Source organism: Pseudophryne corroboree, chromosome 6 (genome assembly GCF_028390025.1).
Source record: "Pseudophryne corroboree isolate aPseCor3 chromosome 6, aPseCor3.hap2, whole genome shotgun sequence".
In the NCBI taxonomy this organism is placed as follows: domain Eukaryota; kingdom Metazoa; phylum Chordata; class Amphibia; order Anura; family Myobatrachidae; genus Pseudophryne; species Pseudophryne corroboree.
Genome location: NC_086449.1, coordinates 742984532 through 743008308, shown reverse-complemented (window position 1 = coordinate 743008308; position 23777 = coordinate 742984532). Strand labels below are relative to the sequence as shown.

Genomic DNA, 23777 nt, shown 5'->3' with positions numbered 1-23777 from the left:
CCGCAAGAACAGCAGCGGCTGCACCAGTAGCAGCATCTCGCAAACGCCAACTCTTTCCTAGGCAGGCTACGCTTTGTATCACCGCTTTCCAGAATACACACACAGCTGAAAACCTCTTACGGCAACTGAGGAAGATCATCGCAGAATGGCTTACCCCAATTGGACTCTCCTGTGGATTTGTGGCATCGGACAACGCTAGCAATATTGTGTGTGCATTAAATCTGGGCAAATTCCAGCACGTCCCATGTTTTGCACATACCTTGAATTTGGTGGTGCAGAATTATTTAAAAAACGAGAGGGGCGTGCAAGAGATGCTGTCGATGGCCAGAAGAATTGCGGGACACTTTCGGCGTACAGGCACCACGTACAGAAGACTGGAGCAACACCAAAAACGCCTGAACCTGCCCTGCCATCATCTGAAGCAAGAAGTGGTAACGAGGTGGAATTCAACCCTCTATATGCTTCAGAGGTTGGAGGAGCAGCAAAAGGCCATTCAAGCCTATACAACTGACCACGATATAGGAGGTGGAATGCACCTGTCTCAAGCGCAGTGGAGAATGATTTCAACGTTGTGCAAGGTTCTGCAACCTTTTGAACTTGCCACACGTGAAGTCAGTTCAGACACTGCCAGCCTGAGTCAGGTCATTCCCCTCATCAGGCTTTTGCAGAAGAAGCTGGAGACATTGAAGGAGGAGCTAACACTGAGCGATTCCGCTAGGCATGTGGGACTTGTGGATGGAGCCCTTAATTCGCTTAACAAGGATTCACGGGTGGTCAATCTGTTGAAATCAGAGCACTACATTTTGGCCACCGTGCTCGATCCTAGATTTAAAACCTACGTTGTATCTCTCTTTCTGGCAGACACAAGTCTGCAGGGGTTCAAAGAACTGCTGGTGAGAAAATTGTCAAGTCAAGCGGAACGCGACCTGTCAACATCTCCTCCTTCACATTCTCCCGCAACTGGGGGTGCGAGGAAAAGGCTCAGAATTCCAAGCCCACCCGCTGGCGGTGATGCAGGGCAGTCTGGAGCGACTGCTGATGCTGACATCTGGTCCGGACTGAAGGACCTGCCAACGATTACGGACATGTCGTCTACTGTCACTGCATATGATTCTCTCACCATTGAAAGAATGGTGGAGGATTATATGAGGGACCGCATCCAAGTAGGCACGTCAGACAGTCCGTACGTATACTGGCAGGAAAAAGAGGCAATTTGGAGGCCCTTGCACAAACTGGCTTTATTCTACCTAAGTTGCCCTCCCACAAGTGTGTACTCCGAAAGAGTGTTTAGTGCCGCCGCTCACCTTGTCAGCAATCGGCGTACGAGGTTACTTCCAGAAAATGTGGAGAAGATGATGTTTATTAAAATGAATTATAATCAATTCCTCCATGGAGACATTCACCAGCAGCAATTGCCTCCACAAAGTACACAGGGAGCTGTGATGGTGGATTCCAGTGGGGACGAATTGATAATCTGTGAGGAGGGGGATGTACACGGTGATGAATCGGAGGATGATGATGAGGTGGACATCTTGCCTCTGTAGAGCCAGTTTGTGCAAGGAGAGATTAATTGCTTCTTTTTTGGTGGGGGTCCAAACCAACCCGTCATTTCAGTCACAGTCGTATGGCAGACCCTGTCACTGAAATGATGGGTTGGTTAAAGTGTGCATGTCCTGTTTATACAACATAAGGGTGGGTGGGAGGGCCCAAGGACAATTCCATCTTGCACCTCTTTTTTCTTTCATTTTTCTTTGCGTCATGTGCTGTTTGGGGAGTGTTTTTTGGAAGGGCCATCCTGCGTGACACTGCAGTGACACTCCTAGATGGGCCAGGTGTTTGTGTCGGCCACTAGGGTCGCTTATCTTAGTCACACAGCTACCTCATTGCGCCTCTTTTTTTTCTTCTTTGCGTCATGTGCTGTTTGGGGAGTATTTTTTGGAAGGGCCATCCTGCGTGACACTGCAGTGCCACTCCTAGATGGGCCAGGTGTTTGTGTCGGCCACTAGGGTCACTTATCTTAGTCACACAGCTACCTCATTGCGCCTCTTTTTTTTCTTCTTTGCGTCATGTGCTGTTTGGGGAGTATTTTTTGGAAGGGCCATCCGGCCTGACATTGCAGTGCCACTCCTAGATGGGCCAGGTGTTTGTGTCGGCCACTAGGGTCGCTTAGCTTACTCACACAGCTACCTCATTGCGCCTCTTTTTTTCTTTGCGTCATGTGCTGTTTGGGGAGTGTTTTTTGGAAGGGCCATCCTGCGTGACACTGCAGTGCCACTCCTAGATGGGCCAGGTGTTTGTGTCGGCCACTTGGGTCGCTGAGCTTAGTCATCCAGCGACCTCGGTGCAAATTTTAGGACTAAAAATAATATTGTGAGGTGTGAGGTGTTCAGAATAGACTGAAAATGAGTGGAAATTATGGTTATTGAGGTTAATAATACTTTGGGATCAAAATGACCCCCAAATTCTATGATTTAAGCTGTTTTTTAGGGTTTTTTGAAAAAAACACCCGAATCCAAAACACACCCGAATCCGACAAAAAAAATTCGGTGAGGTTTTGCCAAAACGCGTTCGAACCCAAAACACGGCCACGGAACCGAACCCAAAACCAAAACACAAAACCCGAAAAATTTCCGGTGCACATCTCTAATTATTATTATTATTATTATTATTATTATTATTATTATTTAGAGGAGAGAGGACCCTACAGTGATATATGAGGGGGAATAACACAGCTTCCAACTCACACTGATATGTGGTATTATTATTATTATTATTATTATTATTATTATTATTATATATAATCTTCACGATACTTGACATCTCTTTGATTTAACTTTATTGTTGGTTTTTGTAATAAACCTTACAAAATGATATATACTGTAAGACTTTTTCTTTTGGCCCACACAATCTTAGACCTTGATTATATTGCTCGGTCGGGATTTTGAGTTTGACATGCCTGTCCTGATACCACAACACATATTCTATATTGTATAATAATAAATACATTTTATTTTATTATACATCTTTTAATAACAAATACAAATAATTCTACAAATTCTTTTGACGTTGTTTCTCCATATATGGTCAGTAAAACAGATGAAAATTCTTCTCAACAGATAACATATAGATACATGTATAGTGCTGTATGCATGAACAGACATGGAATATACTGTACGTCTTTCAGTCGTCATGAAAAATAGTCAAACACATAGTACAAAGGCCCCAGCCCACAGTTATTATACCGCTAATGTATGGGTATTGCTTCTTGAACACAGTGAAATGATAAGGTTGATTACTGTACAGTAGTATAAGATGACATCTGGCAGACAGACTGGGACTCATGTACTATTATCGCATTTCGCTGCAAAATTTGCATTGAACCAAAGCAACCTTTCAGCAACTATCTAGAGTATGTCAGACATGGAAGCGTGTCTGATTGATTGCTGTGGTTTAGTGCAAATCTTCCTTTTTTAGTAAATAAGCTTCGTAGAGTATACGAGTCACTGTGGGTGTTTTGTTCCAAAATCAACATGGAGCTGGCTTTCTGATCTGAATCACTGGAGGGAGGAAGAGGAGGGGGGTGTATCAAAGCTTGGAGAGGGATAAAACCGAATCCGCTCATCACTAGTACCAACCAATCAACTTGTAATTGTCATGGAAAATTACAGGAGGTGAGTGGTTGAACCTTAGCTCTCCAACCTTTGATAAATCTCCCCATAAGAGTGGGAACTGCCAAGGCCACTAGAGGGCAGTGTAATATTTTCAGACCTCTCATAAATGGCCATTGCGCTACTAGAATGCTCCACATTACTATGGCTAGCCAGCCAGATTGCCTTTGCTGTGGTCACTTTAGAAGGCTTGGTACATTTCCCCCAAAATCCCTACAGCACATTACAATACTTACAATTACAATAGTTACCTTAAATGGGTAGTGGTCTCGGCAGCCGCCGAGCATACCCATCTTAGGAGAGAGCCTCAGGTTTGGACATCAGCATCATGTGATCGACTCGTGTCCTACCACAGGGTGCCATCTTCAGCAGGTTATACCCTGAAACAGCCCTGCAGTTTCCCTCCGCTTTAAAAGCTATTGAATAGCACTCACAGCCTTCATCAGCTCTAGATACCAATGCTATACATTATCATATTAGATGCACAACTTATTGAATTACACTGCAGTTACACGGAAATGATTGCCATATTCTGCAGGGTGTAACAGACAACAGAGAGATGATTGCACTTTGGGGATCATTCCGAGTTGTTCGCTCGCTAGCAGATTTTAGCAGCATTGCACACGCTAGGCCACCGCCCTCTGGGAGTGTACCTTAGCTTAGCAGAATAGCGAACGAAAGATTAGCAGAATTGCGAATAGAAAATTCTTAGCAGTTTCTGAGTAGCTCGAGACTTACTCCTACACTGCGATCAGCTCAGGCCGTTTCGTTCCTGGTTTGACGTCACAAACACGCCCTGCGTTCGGCCAGCCACTCCCCCATTTCTCCAGACACTCCTGCGTTTTATCCTGGCACGCCTGTGTTTTTCCGCACACTCCCAGAAAACGGCCAGTTTCCGCCCAGAAACACCCACATCCTGTCAATCACACTCCGATCACTTCAACGAGGACAATTCTTCGTTCGGGCGTGAGTAAATCTACTAAGTTTTGTGCTAAAATACTTAGTGCATGTGCACTGCGTACCATGCGCATGCGCATTTTTGCCTTAATCGCTCCGTTGCGAAAATCGGCAACTAGCGATCAACTCGGAATGACCGCCTTTATCTATACCAGGTCTGCCAGCTGCTTAGTGTAGAGAAACCCTGTGCTGCCCCTTCTTACCAATCCCTATGGTACACCCATCTGTGGAAAGAAAGCGCTCCTTGTGATGCCAGCTGTCCCTGAGATATGATGGCAAATTGCTCAACTCTATCTAAGTGCCAGGCATATCTAGTTTAAGCCTTGCCTGTAACCATTATTATTAACATCTAGAACATAAAGAAGCATATATTATTTTAGTAATATGTTCCTTTAGTGACTTATTTACTGAAGAATTAAACCAGTGAACAATTAATACATAATAGTTTATAACTGCTCTGATATAGATCACTTAGGGATAGGTTACTCTAGTTTCTGTGTGTTTTAAATAACAGGCCCAAGAATTATTAAGGGCACGATGTAGCTGACCCACATTTAACAAATAACTGTGGGGGAACATACACCACTTTCAGATGGCGTTGGTGCCCACAGCCTGGCTCCTTTCTTCCAATTTCCCCCTTCACCCACTACAGCTGTGCACACAAACACTGCCAGGTCAGACCCAAAAGTGTAAAAGTATGTCGCTACTAATTATCATCGGAACTGGCGGAACACGTAGGTATTTGCTTTTGCCAACATATATCCTTGCACCAGAATTGCTCCAGTAGTGTTGTATCCACCGCCCCAGCTCACAGCAAGATGGATACATAATATTTGGGATTCTTTAGGGACATGTTAATGAACATGCCACATGGACATGAGAGGAAAATGAGTAGTAGTAATACAATAATATGTGACCAGTCCTCTTTGTCGTTCATAGCAAAGAAATGTGTGATGATGCCCAAGCCTTCACCATGTGCCCGTTGTGTGACAAGTCCTGCGGCTACTGGAATCTAAGCTCTGCCTGTGGAACAGCTCGTGCAAGTCACTTGTTCGACAACCCAGCCACCGTCTTCTTCTCTGTCTTCATGGCTCTTTGGGGTAAGTAAACACGTATACCTTACCTATTATTTATTTGTATTTTAGGTCAGATATTTTTGTGTGCAATATTCCTGTCATTTTGCATTATTTTTAATGCATATCTGTCAACTAATAGGATGATATGATAAAGATTATCATTAACATTTCTTACACCAAGTACATAACGTTTCTTACACTTACAGCAAGTACAGTATGTATCGATTGTCAAACAGTAACTCCCCCCAAAAGTTAGAAATATAGTTTTGAGGGGAATTATAGGCGGTAAGTTAATATAACAATAGTGTACTTATTTTATATTGAAGAATATGCATAGGTTATTTACAAAGCATCGGTTTGTAAAAGCTGGCACTTCTGAAGGTGTTTGTGCCCAATATTTGAAAGGGCAATGCTTTTACTAGCAAGACACAGCTGGAAGAAGCATTGGCCTTTTAAATATCGGGCATAAACACCATCAGAAGTGCCAGCTTTTACAAGGCGATGCTTTGTAAATAAACATCTAAACGAAGAAGTTCATCTATAAAAAAAAAAGAACGTTTAACCTGTTAATGCTGTAGAGGCTCTGGTCATTGGAAGTCTTCTTAGAAAAAACAGAGTAGCAGAAAACAAAATCAAATTGCTAAGCGTTAAAAAAAATGAGCGGACAGAAGTTACAGAGAAATCGTGATAATTATGATTTTTATTTCTTTCCTTGGAGAAATGGTTTAATGACACGATTTTTAAGCAAATCTGATAAAGCTTTTAGAAAGACCTGAACTGAAAATGGGTTCCCATCGGTGGTGTAGAAAAAAAAAAAAAACCTCTAAGACCCTGTAACAAAGTATCTTAACCTGTATAAACCCTGACTCTACTTGAATTTTGAGCATTAGGTTACAAAACGTTCTATTTCCTCTCTGTAGCAGATTACTCTGCTTATATTGGCTACTCTGTCTGGTGATTGACACTTCCATTGTGCACAGATGAGCAGAAGCAGCTAGTCTTACCCACCTTTAGTAAACAAGGATTGCCGGGAAACTGTCATACATTATTACTCACTTGTATATTTCAGGAACAGGACAATATGTGATCTATGCTTCACTGCTCCAGTCTAATTGGGGGAGAGGGTGGGTTGCATTAAAGTGCACTTATCCTCAATGGCTTTCACCTGCTTTGAAGAAGTCAGCAATTTGTTAAGAAGCGGTAATAATGGTGCCATGCTCATATTGCAGTTTGATATCTGATTGGATAACTTCCCTATTCTACTTTCAATGTGTACATTCAAGGTCCTGGAGTCAGTTGTCAGAAAATATGGAACTGTAGTCTAGAATGTTGGTGGTTACAGTGATTCAAGGTTAATCTGGTCACAGGCAATCTGAATCTATGATCAACACTCTTGATAGCACTGTCCAGTCCATTGCAACTTCCTGTGGAGTTCTACCCAAACTGTCTCATGATTTCCATGGCCGTCTTCTCAGACAGGGTAATTACTGTACATAGCTTTCAGTGCAATGCCTCCACTAGATTTTATATATTTGATAATAACACACATCGGGTCTAATTCAGATGTGATTGGAGTTGCTATCACTGGAGGCGTCTATTACAAGTAGACGCCTCCTACAGCAGTAGTGATCTGATCTGCGTCCTAGATCACTACTCCTAGATCACTGCAACACCATTGGGTGGCTTGCGGCACCCATGAGGTCATACGACCGGCCGTCACAGTACCTTGTAAGAGGCCAGGAAATCTCCATCGAATGACAGAGATCCTGGCCTCTACTCTCCCCCTAAATGGCGGTAACACACCTCCGTTTTCACAAATGGAGGCTGTTGATGCCCCCTCTCTGCCCCCAGAAGCATCAGACTGACAATCTGATGCATTTGGGGGCATTTTTTTAAAGTGGAGATGTTGCCCATAGCAGCCAATCAGATTCTAGCTGTTATCTTCTAGAAGCTTTTAGATAAATCATAAGTAGAATCGGATTGGTTGCTATGGGCAACATCTCCGCTTCTTAAAATCTGCACTTTTGTAACTACTCATATACCCCAGGTCTGTAATGGTGAAGTTTGGGAACCTCTGCTGTACAGCGTTATATTTGAATTTCATTGATTCTTAGAACACATTTTGAACAAATTGTAGGCGTCAATCTGCTACATGTCAGGAGAACATCCTCCTAATAATGAACTTAGGATCTGATTCAGATTCAACTGCTTGTGATCGGATGCTGGGGGCCGCCCAGCACAGGACAAGGTCGCTCAGCATGCTAATGGTGGCCAGTGATGCGATCGCAATTCAATTGCGATCGCATCACTGAATAATGGAAGCCCCCCTGCCTGCACAGCCTGGCTGCGAAGGCAGTTGGGCTACCGACACTTTCCCCCATCGCAGTGGGCGTGTGTGATGTCACGCAGCCACCCCGATTCCGCTCCCATTTCCAACGCCACCTCGCCGCCTCCAGCAACGCTGTGCTGCCAATCAGGAAGAGGCATTCACATTAATGCGATGCAATTGCATTGGTCGGCACGCGCAGAACGGTCCCTGCACATGCGCACTGGCCTGAAAATTGCCCAGATGCAATTGCATCGCAACAGCAATGCATGCTGAATAGAGATCTTAATCCATTTCTGGGGCAACTGGAGCCTAGAAACCTACAAAATAATGCTACGTAGAACCTATGAATACTGTATGCAATCTTGATTAGAAAACATCTATGCAGGGTCGTAACTATGGGCTGTAGAGCTGCCTGTAGCATCCTAAGGATGCACTAGGGATGGAAGTGCTATTCTTCCTGGTGGCGGACTGACATGACATCACATACTTGGGGTTGGGGGCCGTCACATGGCGGAAAATCCCAAACAGAGTATGTTTCTTTACTGGAGGACAGCATGTAACAACAATGTAACTGTACAGAACAGATACGTAACATGCACCAAGAACAGGGCTGGATTAAGGCCAGTGGGGGCCCAGGGCAACAGAGGTTGTGGGGGCCCCCACCACCACTAATGTAGAGCAGCACGAAAGCAGTACAGCAATACCCACTCAGTCACTCACTCCCAGCGTCACTTACAGAGAGCAGCAGCACTTGGACAGCGCACCTCAGCAGCTGCCGTCTCACAGTCATTGCCTTGCGGGTTTTCCCTATCCTGCGAGGCTGACACTCACTGCGCACGGAGGAGATCCACAGCGGCCACTGTTACTAAACAGCTGAGCTGCCGGAGGGAGCCTCCTCCTGTTCAAAACGCAGTCTGTGGGGGCCCCTAATGTGTCCCTTAATCCAGCCCTAACCAGGAAGTCACAGTAACAAGTAAGAGCTACAGAGTATACTACCACCGTACAGTATGATGCTAATTGTTCTACAAACACAACATATACCTCTCTGTTAATACCATCTACAATACTGCAATACTGTAACTGAGATAGTTAAAAGAAGTATGTACTCCATTGGCGGTCTGGATATTTTTCTGTCTTACTTTTATTCATATATTTACTGTAAAATAATCAGGTGTGTGTTATTTTGTAATCACAACCTTGTATCTCTGCATATTCCACTTGAATAATGTCAGTGAAATGTACTGCAGTTATATACCTTATCCTGCATTATACAGTCACAGCAGCTGACACTGCCACCCTGTGGCATATGGCATACTTCATATTGTAAATAGCAGAGATTGAACAAAACATCACAAAGGAGAAAGGGTTTGGGGCCACGGGTGAAGGCTTGCCACGTGGCATGTTACATATCACTGAGCAACATTATGCCATGAAGGCCAAGTTTTAGATAAACATAACATTGGAAATGAAATATTAGAATTTGTTGACTCTTAATACTATGGTTTACACATTAACTTATGTTTTTTAATATATTGATATAGTACATACAGTACTTGCCGACATTCTGGCTGCCCCCTCCAGGTCAGCATGGCAGGGGGCGTGGCGCGACATGGGGGGGCTTGGTGGGGAAGCATGATGCAGAATTAGGGTCAGAACCGGGGACGGGACCGCACAACCATGTCATCGTGACCCTGCTCCCGCTATGTAATGCCGAGACTACCGGCATTGTGAGGCATCGCTTCATCAGACCCACTCTGACCACCCATTTTGGACAACCACATAGGGGTGTTGTGGGCAGATGTTTGTGTTAGGGGCTGCGGACGCCGGGTAGTGTCTGGCTGGGCAACTTGCCCACTCTTCTGTTCCGGGACAGAGTAGGCAAGTATGTATTGGTGCTCATATAAGGTGCTACTTATTGGGTATATATATTTGTTGATAATTGGTTGCTTTGGACAATACCTCCATTTGTTCTCTTTAGATGGTTTGTTAAATGTACCTGAGGTCCGTAACTAGGACTGTGCGGGTAGTGCCATCATGCAGGGTTCTGTGGGTGGCACTGTTGCTTTCCCACAGTGCCTGCTCTGGCTAACATGATGTCTGGAATGACACCCAACAGCCAGTATGGCTGCTGCAGTGCTGCACGAAGGGTCCTTTGGAATTTCCAGACAAGCATACCGCAGCCTGTACATCCTCAGGGTGCTCCGGGTAATGCTGTTCTGCCTGATGGCTGGTGGCATGATATCATGTTTGGCACAGGGCGCAGTAAAGCCCTGTTGAGGCACTGATGTACCCCGTCACATTGAGGTAGAAGATTATTAAAATTAAATAAAGGCGGGGATATGACATTTCCATTCCGATTTCTACACCACCTTTGAGTTGACAGAGATCACCCGGATTATGCCCGCAATCTATTCAGGCATCACCCCCTTTCCACACTGCCTACCCCCACAGTAACTCATGAGTGTTGAGGATGACAGTCATGTTTGAACCCTAACCATATGATACAACCCTAAATATAAATGTGTCACTGGGAAATAAAATGGTAGATACCCCCCTCCAAAAAAACAAAAAAAAGCCAAAACAGTTCTATAAGTAACTGATAGCAACCAATCACAGTTTTAACTATCAACCCCTGGCACACCAGCTGCTATGGAACTATACATCCCAGAATGCTTTGCTACAGTTTTGTCATGTCTTAACAGCAAAACTATGGCAGGCCTGGCTGGAATGTGTAGTTCAACAGCAGCTGGAGTGCCACAGGTTTCCTACCATTGGTATAGAAAATAAGAGTAAATGTCTGGTTGCTATGGACAGCATCTCATTTCCAAAATAATAGGCATGATTCGTTTTTGTAAGCAAAGCAAAAAGGCAAGTAATATTGTGTCTGGACCAAACCATGTTGCCATACAAGTGGAGCAAATACATTTATATTTTTCTGTGCAGGTTAAATACTGGCTGCTTTTGCATGTAACACACACATGTTAAGGTGTGTACACACGGTGAGATAAATCTGTAAGATTCTGACTATATAGTCAAAGGGTGTGTACACACGGTGAGATATTTTCTTTTGATTTTGACTATATAGTCAAAATCTCAAGAAAAGTTAGTGCAGATCGGAAGGTGAAAATTAGAGATGAGCGCCTGAAATTTTTCGGGTTTTGTGTTTTGGTTTTGGGTTCGGTTCCGCGGCCGTGTTTTGGGTTCGAACGCGTTTTGGCAAAACCTCACCGAATTTTTTTTGTCGGATTCGGGTGTGTTTTGGATTCGGGTGTTTTTTTCAAAAAACACTAAAAAACAGCTTAAATCATAGAATTTGGGGGTCATTTTGATCCCAAAGTATTATTAACCTCAAAAACCATAATTTACACTCATTTTCAGTCTATTCTGAATACCTCACACCTCACAATATTATTTTTAGTCCTAAAATTTGCACCGAGGTCGCTGTGTGAGTAAGATAAGCGACCCTAGTGGCCGACACAAACACCGGGCCCATCTAGGAGTGGCACTGCAGTGTCACGCAGGATGTCCCTTCCAAAAAACCCTCCCCAAACAGCACATGACGCAAAGAAAAAAAGAGGCGCAATGAGGTAGCTGTGTGAGTAAGATTAGCGACCCTAGTGGCCGACACAAACACCGGGCCCATCTAGGAGTGGCACTGCAGTGTCACGCAGGATGGCCCTTCCAAAAAACCCTCCCCAAACAGCACATGACGCAAAGAAAAAAAGAGGCGCAATGAGGTAGCTGTGTGAGTAAGATTAGCGACCCTAGTGGCCGACACAAACACCGGGCCCATCTAGGAGTGGCACTGCAGTGTCACGCAGGATGTCCCTTCCAAAAAACCCTCCCCAAACAGCACATGACGCAAAGAAAAAAAGAGGCGCAATGAGGTAGCTGACTGTGTGAGTAAGATTAGCGACCCTAGTGGCCGACACAAACACCGGGCCCATCTAGGAGTGGCACTGCAGTGTCACGCAGGATGTCCCTTCCAAAAAACCCTCCCCAATCAGCACATGATGCAAAGAAAAAGAAAAGAAAAAAGAGGTGCAAGATGGAATTGTCCTTGGGCCCTCCCACCCACCCTTATGTTGTATAAACAAAACAGGACATGCACACTTTAACCAACCCATCATTTCAGTGACAGGGTCTGCCACACGACTGTGACTGATATGACGGGTTGGTTTGGACCCCCCCCAAAAAAGAAGCAATTAATCTCTCCTTGCACAAACTGGCTCTACAGAGGCAAGATGTCCACCTCATCTTCACCCTCCGATATATCACCGTGTACATCCCCCTCCTCACAGATTATCAATTCGTCCCCACTGGAATCCACCATCTCAGCTCCCTGTGTACTTTGTGGAGGCAATTGCTGCTGGTCAATGTCTCCGCGGAGGAATTGATTATAATTCATTTTAATGAACATCATCTTCTCCACATTTTCTGGATGTAACCTCGTACGCCGATTGCTGACAAGGTGAGCGGCGGCACTAAACACTCTTTCGGAGTACACACTTGTGGGAGGGCAACTTAGGTAGAATAAAGCCAGTTTGTGCAAGGGCCTCCAAATTGCCTCTTTTTCCTGCCAGTATAAGTACTGACTGTGTGACGTGCCTACTTGGATGCGGTCACTCATATAATCCTCCACCATTCTATCAATGTTGAGAGAATCATATGCAGTGACAGTAGACGACATGTCCGTAATCGTTGTCAGGTCCTTCAGTCCGGACCAGATGTCAGCATCAGCAGTCGCTCCAGACTGCCCTGCATCACCGCCAGCGGGTGGGCTCGGAATTCTGAGCCTTTTCCTCGCACCCCCAGTTGCGGGAGAATGTGAAGGAGGAGATGTTGACAGGTCGCGTTCCGCTTGACTTGACAATTTTGTCACCAGCAGGTCTTTCAACCCCAGCAGACTTGTGTCTGCCGGAAAGAGAGATCCAAGGTAGGCTTTAAATCTAGGATCGAGCACGGTGGCCAAAATGTAGTGCTCTGATTTCAACAGATTGACCACCCGTGAATCCTTGTTAAGCGAATTAAGGGCTGCATCCACAAGTCCCACATGCCTAGCGGAATCGCTCCCTTTTAGCTCCTTCTTCAATGCCTCCAGCTTCTTCTGCAAAAGCCTGATGAGGGGAATGACCTGACTCAGGCTGGCAGTGTCTGAACTGACTTCACGTGTGGCAAGTTCAAAGGGCATCAGAACCTTGCACAACGTTGAAATCATTCTCCACTGCACTTGAGACAGGTGCATTCCACCTCCTATATCGTGCTCAATTGTATAGGCTTGAATGGCCTTTTGCTGCTCCTCCAACCTCTGAAGCATATAGAGGGTTGAATTCCACCTCGTTACCACTTCTTGCTTCAGATGATGGCAGGGCAGGTTCAGTAGTTTTTGGTGGTGCTCCAGTCTTCTGTACGTGGTGCCTGTACGCCGAAAGTGTCCCGCAATTTTTCTGGCCACCGACAGCATCTCTTGCACGCCCCTGTCGTTTTTTTAAAAATTCTGCACCACCAAATTCAAGGTATGTGCAAAACATGGGACGTGCTGGAATTTGCCCATATTTAATGCACACACAATATTGCTGGCGTTGTCCGATGCCACAAATCCACAGGAGAGTCCAATTGGGGTAAGCCATTCCGCGATGATCTTCCTCAGTTGCCGTAAGAGGTTTTCAGCTGTGTGCGTATTCTGGAAACCGGTGATACAAAGCGTAGCCTGCCTAGGAAAGAGTTGGCGTTTGCGAGATGCTGCTACTGGTGCCGCCGCTGCTGTTCTTGCGGCGGGAGTCCATACATCTACCCAGTGGGCTGTCACAGTCATATAGTCCTGACCCTGCCCTGCTCCACTTGTCCACATGTCCGTGGTTAAGTGGACAATGGGTACAACTGCATTTTTTAGGACACTGGTGAGTCTTTTTCTGACGTCCGTGTACATTCTCGGTATCGCCTGCCTAGAGAAGTGGAACCTAGATGGTATTTGGTAACGGGGGCACACTGCCTCAATAAATTGTCTAGTTCCCTGTGAACTAACGGCGGATACCGGATGCACGTCTAACACCAACATAGTTGTCAAGGCCTCAGTTATCCGCTTTGCAGTAGGATGACTGCTGTGATATTTCATCTTCCTCGCAAAGGACTGTTGAACAGTCAATTGCTTACTGGAAGTAGTACAAGTGGGCTTACGACTTCCCCTCTGGGATGACCATCGACTCCCAGCGGCAACAACAGCAGCGCCAGCAGCAGTAGGCGTTACACACAAGGATGCATCGGAGGAATCCCAGGCAGGAGAGGACTCGTCAGAATTGCCAGTGACATGGCCTGCAGGACTATTGGCATTCCTGGGGAAGGAGGAAATTGACACTGAGGGAGTTGGTGGGGTGGTTTGCGTGAGCTTGGTTACAAGAGGAAGGGATTTACTGGTCAGTGGACTGCTTCCGCTGTCACCCAAAGTTTTTGAACTTGTCACTGACTTATTATGAATGCGCTGCAGGTGACGTATAAGGGAGGATGTTCCGAGGTGGTTAACGTCCTTACCCCTACTTATTACAGCTTGACAAAGGGAACACACGGCTTGACACCTGTTGTCCGCATTTCTGGTGAAATACCTCCACACCGAAGAGCTGATTTTTTTGGTATTTTCACCTGGCATGTCAACGGCCATATTCCTCCCACGGACAACAGGTGTCTCCCCGGGTGCCTGACTTAAACAAACCACCTCACCATCAGAATCCTCCTGGTCAATTTCCTCCCCAGCGCCAGCAACACCCATATCCTCCTCATCCTGGTGTACTTCAACACTGACATCTTCAATCTGACTATCAGGAACTGGACTGCGGGTGCTCCTTCCAGCACTTGCAGGGGGCGTGCAAATGGTGGAAGGCGCATGCTCTTCACGTCCAGTGTTGGGAAGGTCAGGCATCGCAACCGACACAATTGGACTCTCCTTGTGGATTTGGGATTTCGAAGAATGCACAGTTCTTTGCTGTGCTGCTTTTGCCAGCTTGAGTCTTTTCATTTTTCTAGCGAGAGGCTGAGTGCTTCCATCCTCATGTGAAGCTGAACCACTAGCCATGAACATAGGCCAGGGCCTCAGCCGTTCCTTGCCACTCCGTGTGGTAAATGGCATATTGGCAAGTTTACGCTTCTCCTCCGACAATTTTATTTTAGGTTTTGGAGTCCTTTTTTTTCTGATATTTGGTGTTTTGGATTTGACATGCTCTGTACTATGACATTGGGCATCGGCCTTGGCAGACGACGTTGCTGGCATTTCATCGTCTCGGCCATGACTAGTGGCAGCAGCTTCAGCACAAGGTGGAAGTGGATCTTGATCTTTCCCTAATTTTGGAACCTCAACATTTTTGTTCTCCATATTTTAATAGGCACAACTAAAAGGCACCTCAGGTAAACAATGGAGATGGATACTAGTATACAATTATGGACTGCCTGCCGACTGCAGACACAGAGGTAGCCACAGCCGTGAACTACCGTACTGTACTGTGTCTGCAGCTAATATAGACTGGTTGATAAAGAGAAGATGTCTATGTAACTATGTATGTATAAAGAAGACTGAAAAAAATCCACGGTTAGGTGGTATACAATTATGGACGGACTGCCTGCCGAGTGCAGACACAGAGGTAGCCACAGCCGTGAACTACCGTACTGTACTGTGTCTGCAGCTAATATAGACTGGTTGATAAAGAGAAGATGTCTATGTAACTATGTATGTATAAAGAAGAATGAAAAAAAACCACGGTTAGGTGGTATACAATTATGGACGGACTGCCTGCCGAGTGCAGACACAGAGGTAGCCACAGCCGTGAACTACCGTACTGTACTGTGTCTGCAGCTAATATAGACTGGTTGATAAAGAGAAGATGTCTATGTAACTATGTATGTATAAAGAAGAATGAAAAAAATCCACGGTTAGGTGGTATTACAATTATGGATGGACTGCCTGCCGAGTGCAGAGACACAGAGGTAGCCACAGCCATGAACTACCGTACTGTGTCTGCTGCGACTGGATGATAAATGATATAAAAAATATATATATATCACTACTGCAGCCGGACAGGTATATATTATATATTATATAATGACGGACCTGCTGGACACTGTCTGTCAGCAGAATGAGTTTGATTTTTATAGAATAAAAAAAAAAAAACACACAAGTGAAGTCACACGACGAGTGTTTAACTTTTTCAGGCAATCACAATATAAGTATACTACTAACTATACTGGTGGTCAGTGTGGTCAGGTCACTGGTCAGTCACACTGGCAGTGGCACTCCTGCAGCAAAAGTGTGCACTGTTTAATTTTAATATAATATGTACTCCTGGCTCCTGCTATAACCTATAACTGGCACTGCAGTAGTGCTCCCCAGTCTCCCCCACAATTATAAGCTGTGTGAGCTGAGCAGTCAGACAGATATATAATATATATAGATGATGCAGCACACTGGCCTGAGCCTGAGCAGTGCACACAGATATGGTATGTGACTGACTGAGTCACTGTGTGTATCGCTTTTTTCAGGCAGAGAACGGATATATTAAATAAACTGCACTGTGTGTCTGGTGGTCACTCACTATATAATATATTATGTACTCCTGGCTCCTGCTATAACCTATAACTGGCACTGCAGTAGTGCTCCCCAGTCTCCCCCACAATTATAAGCTGTGTGAGCTGAGCAGTCAGACAGATATATATAATATTATATATAGATAATAGATGATGCAGCACACTGGCCTGAGCCTGAGCAGTGCACACAGATATGGTATGTGACTGACTGAGTCACTGTGTGTATCGCTTTTTTCAGGCAGAGAACGGATATATTAAATAAACTGCACTGTGTGTCTGGTGGTCACTCACTATATAATATATTATGTACTCCTGGCTCCTGCTATAACCTATAACTGGCACTGCAGTAGTGCTCCCCAGTCTCCCCCACAATTATAAGCTGTGTGAGCTGAGCAGTCAGACAGATATATATAATATTATATATAGATAATAGATGATGCAGCACACTGGCCTGAGCCTGAGCAGTGCACACAGATATGGTATGTGACTGACTGAGTCACTGTGTGTATCGCTTTTTTCAGGCAGAGAACGGATATATTAAATAAACTGCACTGTGTGTCTGGTGGTCACTCACTATATAATATATTATGTACTCCTGGCTCCTGCTATAACCTATAACTGGCACTGCAGTAGTGCTCCCCAGTCTCCCCCACAATTATAAGCTGTGTGAGCTGAGCAGTCAGACAGATATATATAATATTATATATAGATAATAGATGATGCAGCACACTGGCCTGAGCCTGAGCAGTGCACACAGATATGGTATGTGACTGACTGAGTCACTGTGTGTATCGCTTTTTTCAGGCAGAGAACGGATATATTAAATAAACTGCACTGTGTGTCTGGTGGTCACTCACTATATAATATATTATGTACTCCTGGCTCCTGCTATAACCTATAACTGGCACTGCAGTAGTGCTCCCCAGTCTCCCCCACAATTATAAGCTGTGTGAGCTGAGCAGTCAGACAGATATATATAATATTATATATAGATAATAGATGATGCAGCACACTGGCCTGAGCCTGAGCAGTGCACACAGATATGGTATGTGACTGACTGAGTCACTGTGTGTATCGCTTTTTTCAGGCAGAGAACGGATATATTAAATAAACTGCACTGTGTGTCTGGTGGTCACTCACTATATAATATATTATGTACTCCTGGCTCCTGCTATAACCTATAACTGGCACTGCAGTAGTGCTCCCCAGTCTCCCCCACAATTATAAGCTGTGTGAGCTGAGCAGTCAGACAGATATATATAATATTATATATAGATAATAGATGATGCAGCACACTGGCCTGAGCCTGAGCAGTGCACACAGATATGGTATGTGACTGACTGAGTCACTGTGTGTATCGCTTTTTTCAGGCAGAGAACGGATATATTAAATAAACTGCACTGTGTGTCTGGTGGTCACTCACTATATAATATATTATGTACTCCTGGCTCCTGCTATAACCTATAACTGGCACTGCAGTAGTGCTCCCCAGTCTCCCCCACAATTATAAGCTGTGTGAGCTGAGCAGTCAGACAGATATATATAATATTATATATAGATAATAGATGATGCAGCACACTGGCCTGAGCCTGAGCAGTGCACACAGATATGGTATGTGACTGAGTCACTGTGTGCTGTGTATCGCTTTTTTCAGGCAGAGAACGGATTATAAAGTAAACTGCACTGTCCTCACTAGTAAACTCTCTCCCCTCAGTCTCTACACTTCTACAGTAACAGTACTCCTCCTAGTCAGCTCCAGTAAATCTCTCTCAGTCTCTTATAATCTAAATGGAGAGGACGCCAGCCACGTCCTCTCCCTATCAATCTCAATGCACGTGTGAAAATGGCGGCGACGCGCGGCTCCTTATATAGAATCCGAGTCTCGCGATAGAATCCGAGCCTCGCGAGAATCCGACAGCGTCATGATGACGTTCGGGCGCGCTCGGGTTAACCGAGCAAGGCGGGAAGATCCGAGTCGCTCGGACCCGTGAAAAAAAACATGAAGTTCTGGCGGGTTTGGATTCAGAGAAACCGAACCCGCTCATCTCTAGTGAAAATCACCTTGCGATCCTGATTCGATCCCGATGTGCTGTCCCACCAGGTCGGCATCGCAAGAAAAGATAGACTGTGCAGGCAAGTCAATCCTTGCTAGATCGGTGTACTATCTAGTTCATCTCACATGTCAATGCCATCTCACATAAGCCAAAATCTCACATAAGCCAAAATCGTAAGCACACACAGTCCATATCTCAAGAAAAGTAGGTCAAAATTGGTGGTGCTGGGCTCTGGGAGTTCAAGGAAAATCGCAAGTGAAAATCGGGCATAGCAAGGATCTCACCGTGTGTACACACCCTTAGCTTTATTTTTACAATGCATTAGATTTCAGTTTGAACACACCCCACCTAAATCTACATCTCTCTGCACATGTTACATCTGACCCCCCCCCTTGCAGTGCAGCATAGTTTTGCCCAGTCGCTTGCTTTTTTACTTTGCTTACAAACATGAATCAGGCCCAATGACCTGAGGAAAAGTTTTATAACTGTCCCCACTTTATTTCCATTTTTTTTATTTCTGATAATTAATACATATATATATATATATATATATATATGTATATATATAATTTTTTTATTTTTTTACAGAAGATGTAATTTCTTTGTGCTCGCATGCATTCCCTTTGGCATTGTTTAACTCAGAAGTTTGTGTTAACATATTGCACAAATGCTGTTTATTTAGACAAAACCCCATTCGCCAACCTTCCACAGAATGAAGATATTTAAGCATGATGGAAATTCATATGATACAAATGTTTACTACCGACCTGTAATGCTAGATGTTCTTAAAACGTAGACGTTAATTAACTAATGAATAAGTTAAACTGTCTGTCAGCAATCATATTCAATCCAGCCATAGCTATAAGCTCAAGTTTAAGGATCACTAATCCTAAACTACAAATGAGTTCAGTAAGGAAAAACATCTGAAACATTCACCGATATACATGTAAATGGATCCAGGGCGTAAGATGTTTTACATTGTAAGTAGATGCGTTATTGGTCCCACTGCAAGTTATTTTCCACTGTTAGCGGCCCTATTAGGGTCCTTAAGGGTCACTGAAAGTCCATCAGCCGGTCAGTAGACTGTTATGATGTTCAGGTGCACTGCAAAAGCCAAACATTAAGTACAGGCTCATATCTGTTGTTTGATACAGATCCTGCTAAGCTCCCATGGGTCAAATATTAGCAAACATATGGTAAATTTAACTCTGTACAGTTATTCCATGTTTATTCCTACCTCTAACACTTGGTTCAAAATCCAACCCTAATATCAGCCCAATGAGGCAACCATGAGAAATTTGAGGCCCTGGTACAAGTGGGCGTGGCAATGTGCATGGGGGCGTGGTCACATAGAGAGACTGAACCCCTTGAAGTGAGTTATCCCATTTTGTGGCATGATTTTGCCTCTTTAACATACTTATGTGGTCCCTCTCCTCATCAGCACCCCTGCAGCCCAACACCTGAGCCATACTTGCCGACTTTTTGGCTGCTCCCTCCGGGAGAGAGCAGCCAGGTCGGCTCAGCAGGGGGGCGGGCTGTGACAAGCCTTGCTGAGGGGGCGGGCCAGAGGCGGAACGGGGGCGTGTCTGCGGATCGTGTCATGTAAGTCACGCCCCTACTGTGTAATGCCGCTATTACTGGCATTATACAGCAGGGGGCATGGCTATGATGACGCGATTCAACAAGAATCGCGTCATCGCCTCCCCGGACTGTCCACTTTACACGCTAAGTGGGCGGCCAGGCAGGGGGGAACCCCTGAAATCGGGAGACTTGCCTGCTCTTACGGGGGGGGGGGGCGGGAGGGTCATCCGATTTTTGGGAGCCTCCCGGCCATTCCGGGAGAGTAGGCAAGTATGACCTGAGCCTGTTGCGAACTTTAAATTTGAGCTTTAAATGATCTAATATTTAGAATGTCTAATACATATCTTTAAGTAAAACTAAAAGTTGCAACAGCCACAAATATAAATATAAAAGTTACCCATGCCATGACAGGAGGGTGTAATGCATACTTGCCTACTTTTGAAAAAACATTTCAGAGAGATGTGAAAGTAACACCTATTACATCCAAATGTAAATGAGCCCCAAAGTTAGTAAGATCTACTTGTTGAAGAAAAGACTCTTATATTTTGCAGAATTTGTTTGTGTATTGTGCTTTACAAGAGGTTCCATATACTGTAAGGGGCCACGAGAGAAACTTTATTTAAGATGCATGTAGCCATAGGGATCATTGTGTCTTATACCCAATGCAGGGAAATGGCACTGATGTTCCCATTTGAATGTATGTATATGTGATTTATCCCCCCCCCCCCCCCCCCAAGAATGTAACAGCTGCACAATGGGGTTAAGGACAGGTGCAATCAGGGAAATTGTTGGACTATTCAGGGAGTCAGGGAGTTTGCTTCTATTTCAGGAAGTCTCCTGCAGAATGAGGGAGGATAGGCAAGTATGGTGTAATGAAGTGAAAACTCCCCCCTCCAGCGATGCCTGTCAGCGGCCACAATGCATCAGTCTAGTGTGGATGCTCTGTGTCTCTCCCCCTAGCTGGCTCCACTGGGCAGCGTGAGTTTGTGCTATTATCGCGAGATCCCCCGTGCACAGCCCGGAGACAGTTACTGCCACAGCCAGGGACAGAGCTGTTGAAAATTATAGCTGCAGGCATCGAAACAGTCAGTGCTACTGACCGTTCATATATTGTCCTGCATATCGCCGTACTATCTCGTAGATAGCAACACCGCTATAGACAGGGGCACACACCGCCAGAGTCATACATGGGGAGAAGTGGTAACAGTGCACATGACGTGCCGTGATACCACTCCTCCCCCATAACGGTGGATCATACATCTACCGCTGTATCTTTTATCATTCTTTCTCAGAAGCTTTAGGCGGTAGGTGTTATTGTCTACCATAGAAGTAAACCTTCATGCTACAGTAACTGCAGATTATAGCAACAAATTAGGTAAATAGTGTTAGACAGTGGATCACTCTGCTGTCTGTCTCCGTTCCCAGCACTAGAGGCAGCTTCCCTGCTCTAGTGTTTTCCCTCCTTGTGTCAGCTCAGTGCAGGAGGAGGTGCTTAGTGCCCAGTCTGTGAGAGTTCTTCCTGGGAGAGACAACTGCACTGACGTGCAGCTTCTACTCTCCTCAGTGTGTGACCTTGTCTACCCCGTAGCCACACCCTGTGTGTATGCAGCTGCATCCTGTGTGTACTGAGACGATGTGTTACCTGTGTACTGCTTCACATGTATACTGTGAGTTCCTGCTGCTGCAAAACATCTTCTAAATGCTACAACCTGTTATCTCTGAATAAACCAATCATCCTGGTTAAGAACCATTGTGTGGACTAACATCCCTATCCGACGCCGCAACATTCTGCCAACAAATAGACCTATTATAAAACCTAAATGCACTTTTGTTCAAGTGTTTGGGTAGACAACTGGGGCACGACCCACACCAGAGCTTTGTAGTGAATGGAGTGCAGTCTAAGGTGGGAAAGGTCTCCAGTGGAGTGCCCAAGGATCTTTACTTGGACCAGTGCTTTTTAATATTTTTGTTGCTGATATTGCAAATGGCATTGAAGGGAAGGGGGCATTTTAAACAAATGATTGAGGCTCTAGGCAGACTAGGGGAAAGGTCAAGAACGTGGCAACTACAGTTTACCACAATGGTTACCAAACTTTTGGGAATCACGGCTCCCTAGAGTATGAGATTTTTTTTCACGGCACCCCTAGGCCAAAATTTTCTTATTGATAAATTTAGAAAGAAATATTAAATTAAGTAAATTGTGTTTATACAGTATGTCATCCTTAGGTTCAATTCTGTGGTGAGGGGTAAGATTTGCTTTTATTTGTCCACATATTTTCACGATTGACAGCCACCAGCACTGGTTTTGCCTATTATATTGACCATAAATAATTTTAATTAGTCCTGGACCACCAATGCAAGGCACCCCTGCAAGTGTCTCGCTGCACCCCAGGGTGCCACAGCACCCAGTTTGAGTACAACTAGTTTAATGGCAAACAAAAGCAAAATCATGCACTTGGGTCTGAAAACCCCACAGGCTAACAGTATAAATGGCATTATAAAGAAAACTACTGACGAGGAAAGGGATCTAGAAGTCAGATGACTTGAAGGCAGGTAAGCAATGTAACAAAGCAATGAGGAGGGCTAGTCAGATGCTTGGTTGCATATGGAGAGGAATCAGCAGCAGAAATAAATAAATAATAATGCCACTGTATACATCATTGGTACAGCCTCAGCTAGAATAATGTGTATTTCCAAAAGGATATGGAAAACAATGTACAGAGAGCCAACGTAAAAAATAACAATGTTTATTAGTAAAACATATAAAAAGATTAATTATCATATGACCGGTGAATAATATATATATATATATATATAAAAGAACATTCACTAGACGTGAACTGGTGGTCTGTTGTAATAACTCAGCTTTTTGGGGTGAGAAGTTCCGTGTTCAACTTGTTAAATCATTGATAAGTACCAGGTGTACTAGTGGAATCCTAATAAATTCAAAGTCCCTCAGTTGAAAATGAGATTCAATACCTTTCCAAATGGGCTGGTGAGAGCCGAGCGTCCTCGGCTTCAATGTCCTGCAATGCCCATATACGCTGTGCAGCGGAAAGGAGGAGACCGTCTCTCTCACAACTCGGTCGTGGCGGCGTATGTGCTGAAGCCGCTGATGTCGGATGCTGTAGACGGAGGGTGCAGCGGGGACCAAGGAGCACCTGGAAAATTTCACCTGAGCTGAGTACGTATAGGGGCGGGTCCTGACGCGTTTCGTCACGTTCACGTGACTTTCTCGAAGAAAGTCACGTGAACGTGACGAAACGCGTCAGGACCCGCCCCTATCAGTACTCAGCTCAGGTGAAATTTTCCAGGTGCTCCTTGGTCCCCGCTGCACCCTCCGTCTACAGCACCCGACATCAGCGGCTTCAGCACATACGCCGCCACGACCGGGTTGGGAGAGAGACGGTCTCCTCCTTTCCGCTGCACAGCATATATGGGCATTGCAGGACATTGAAGCCGAGGACGCTCGGCTCTCACCAGCCCATTTGGAAAGGTATTGAATCTCATTTTCAACTGAGGGACTTTGAATTTATTAGGATTC

The 23777-nt window shown here is 44.9% G+C and overlaps 1 protein-coding gene across 1 annotated transcript in view; it reads left to right on the top strand.

Annotated features, from left to right (window-relative positions):
- Nucleotides 1-23777, top strand: part of ANO2 (anoctamin 2) — a 498883-nt gene that overhangs the window by 227125 nt on the left and 247981 nt on the right. Inside the window, exon 12 of the mRNA XM_063928499.1 lies at nt 5565-5725. Coding sequence (XP_063784569.1) covers nt 5565-5725 — 161 coding nt within the window. The remainder of the gene's footprint in view (nt 1-5564; nt 5726-23777) is intronic.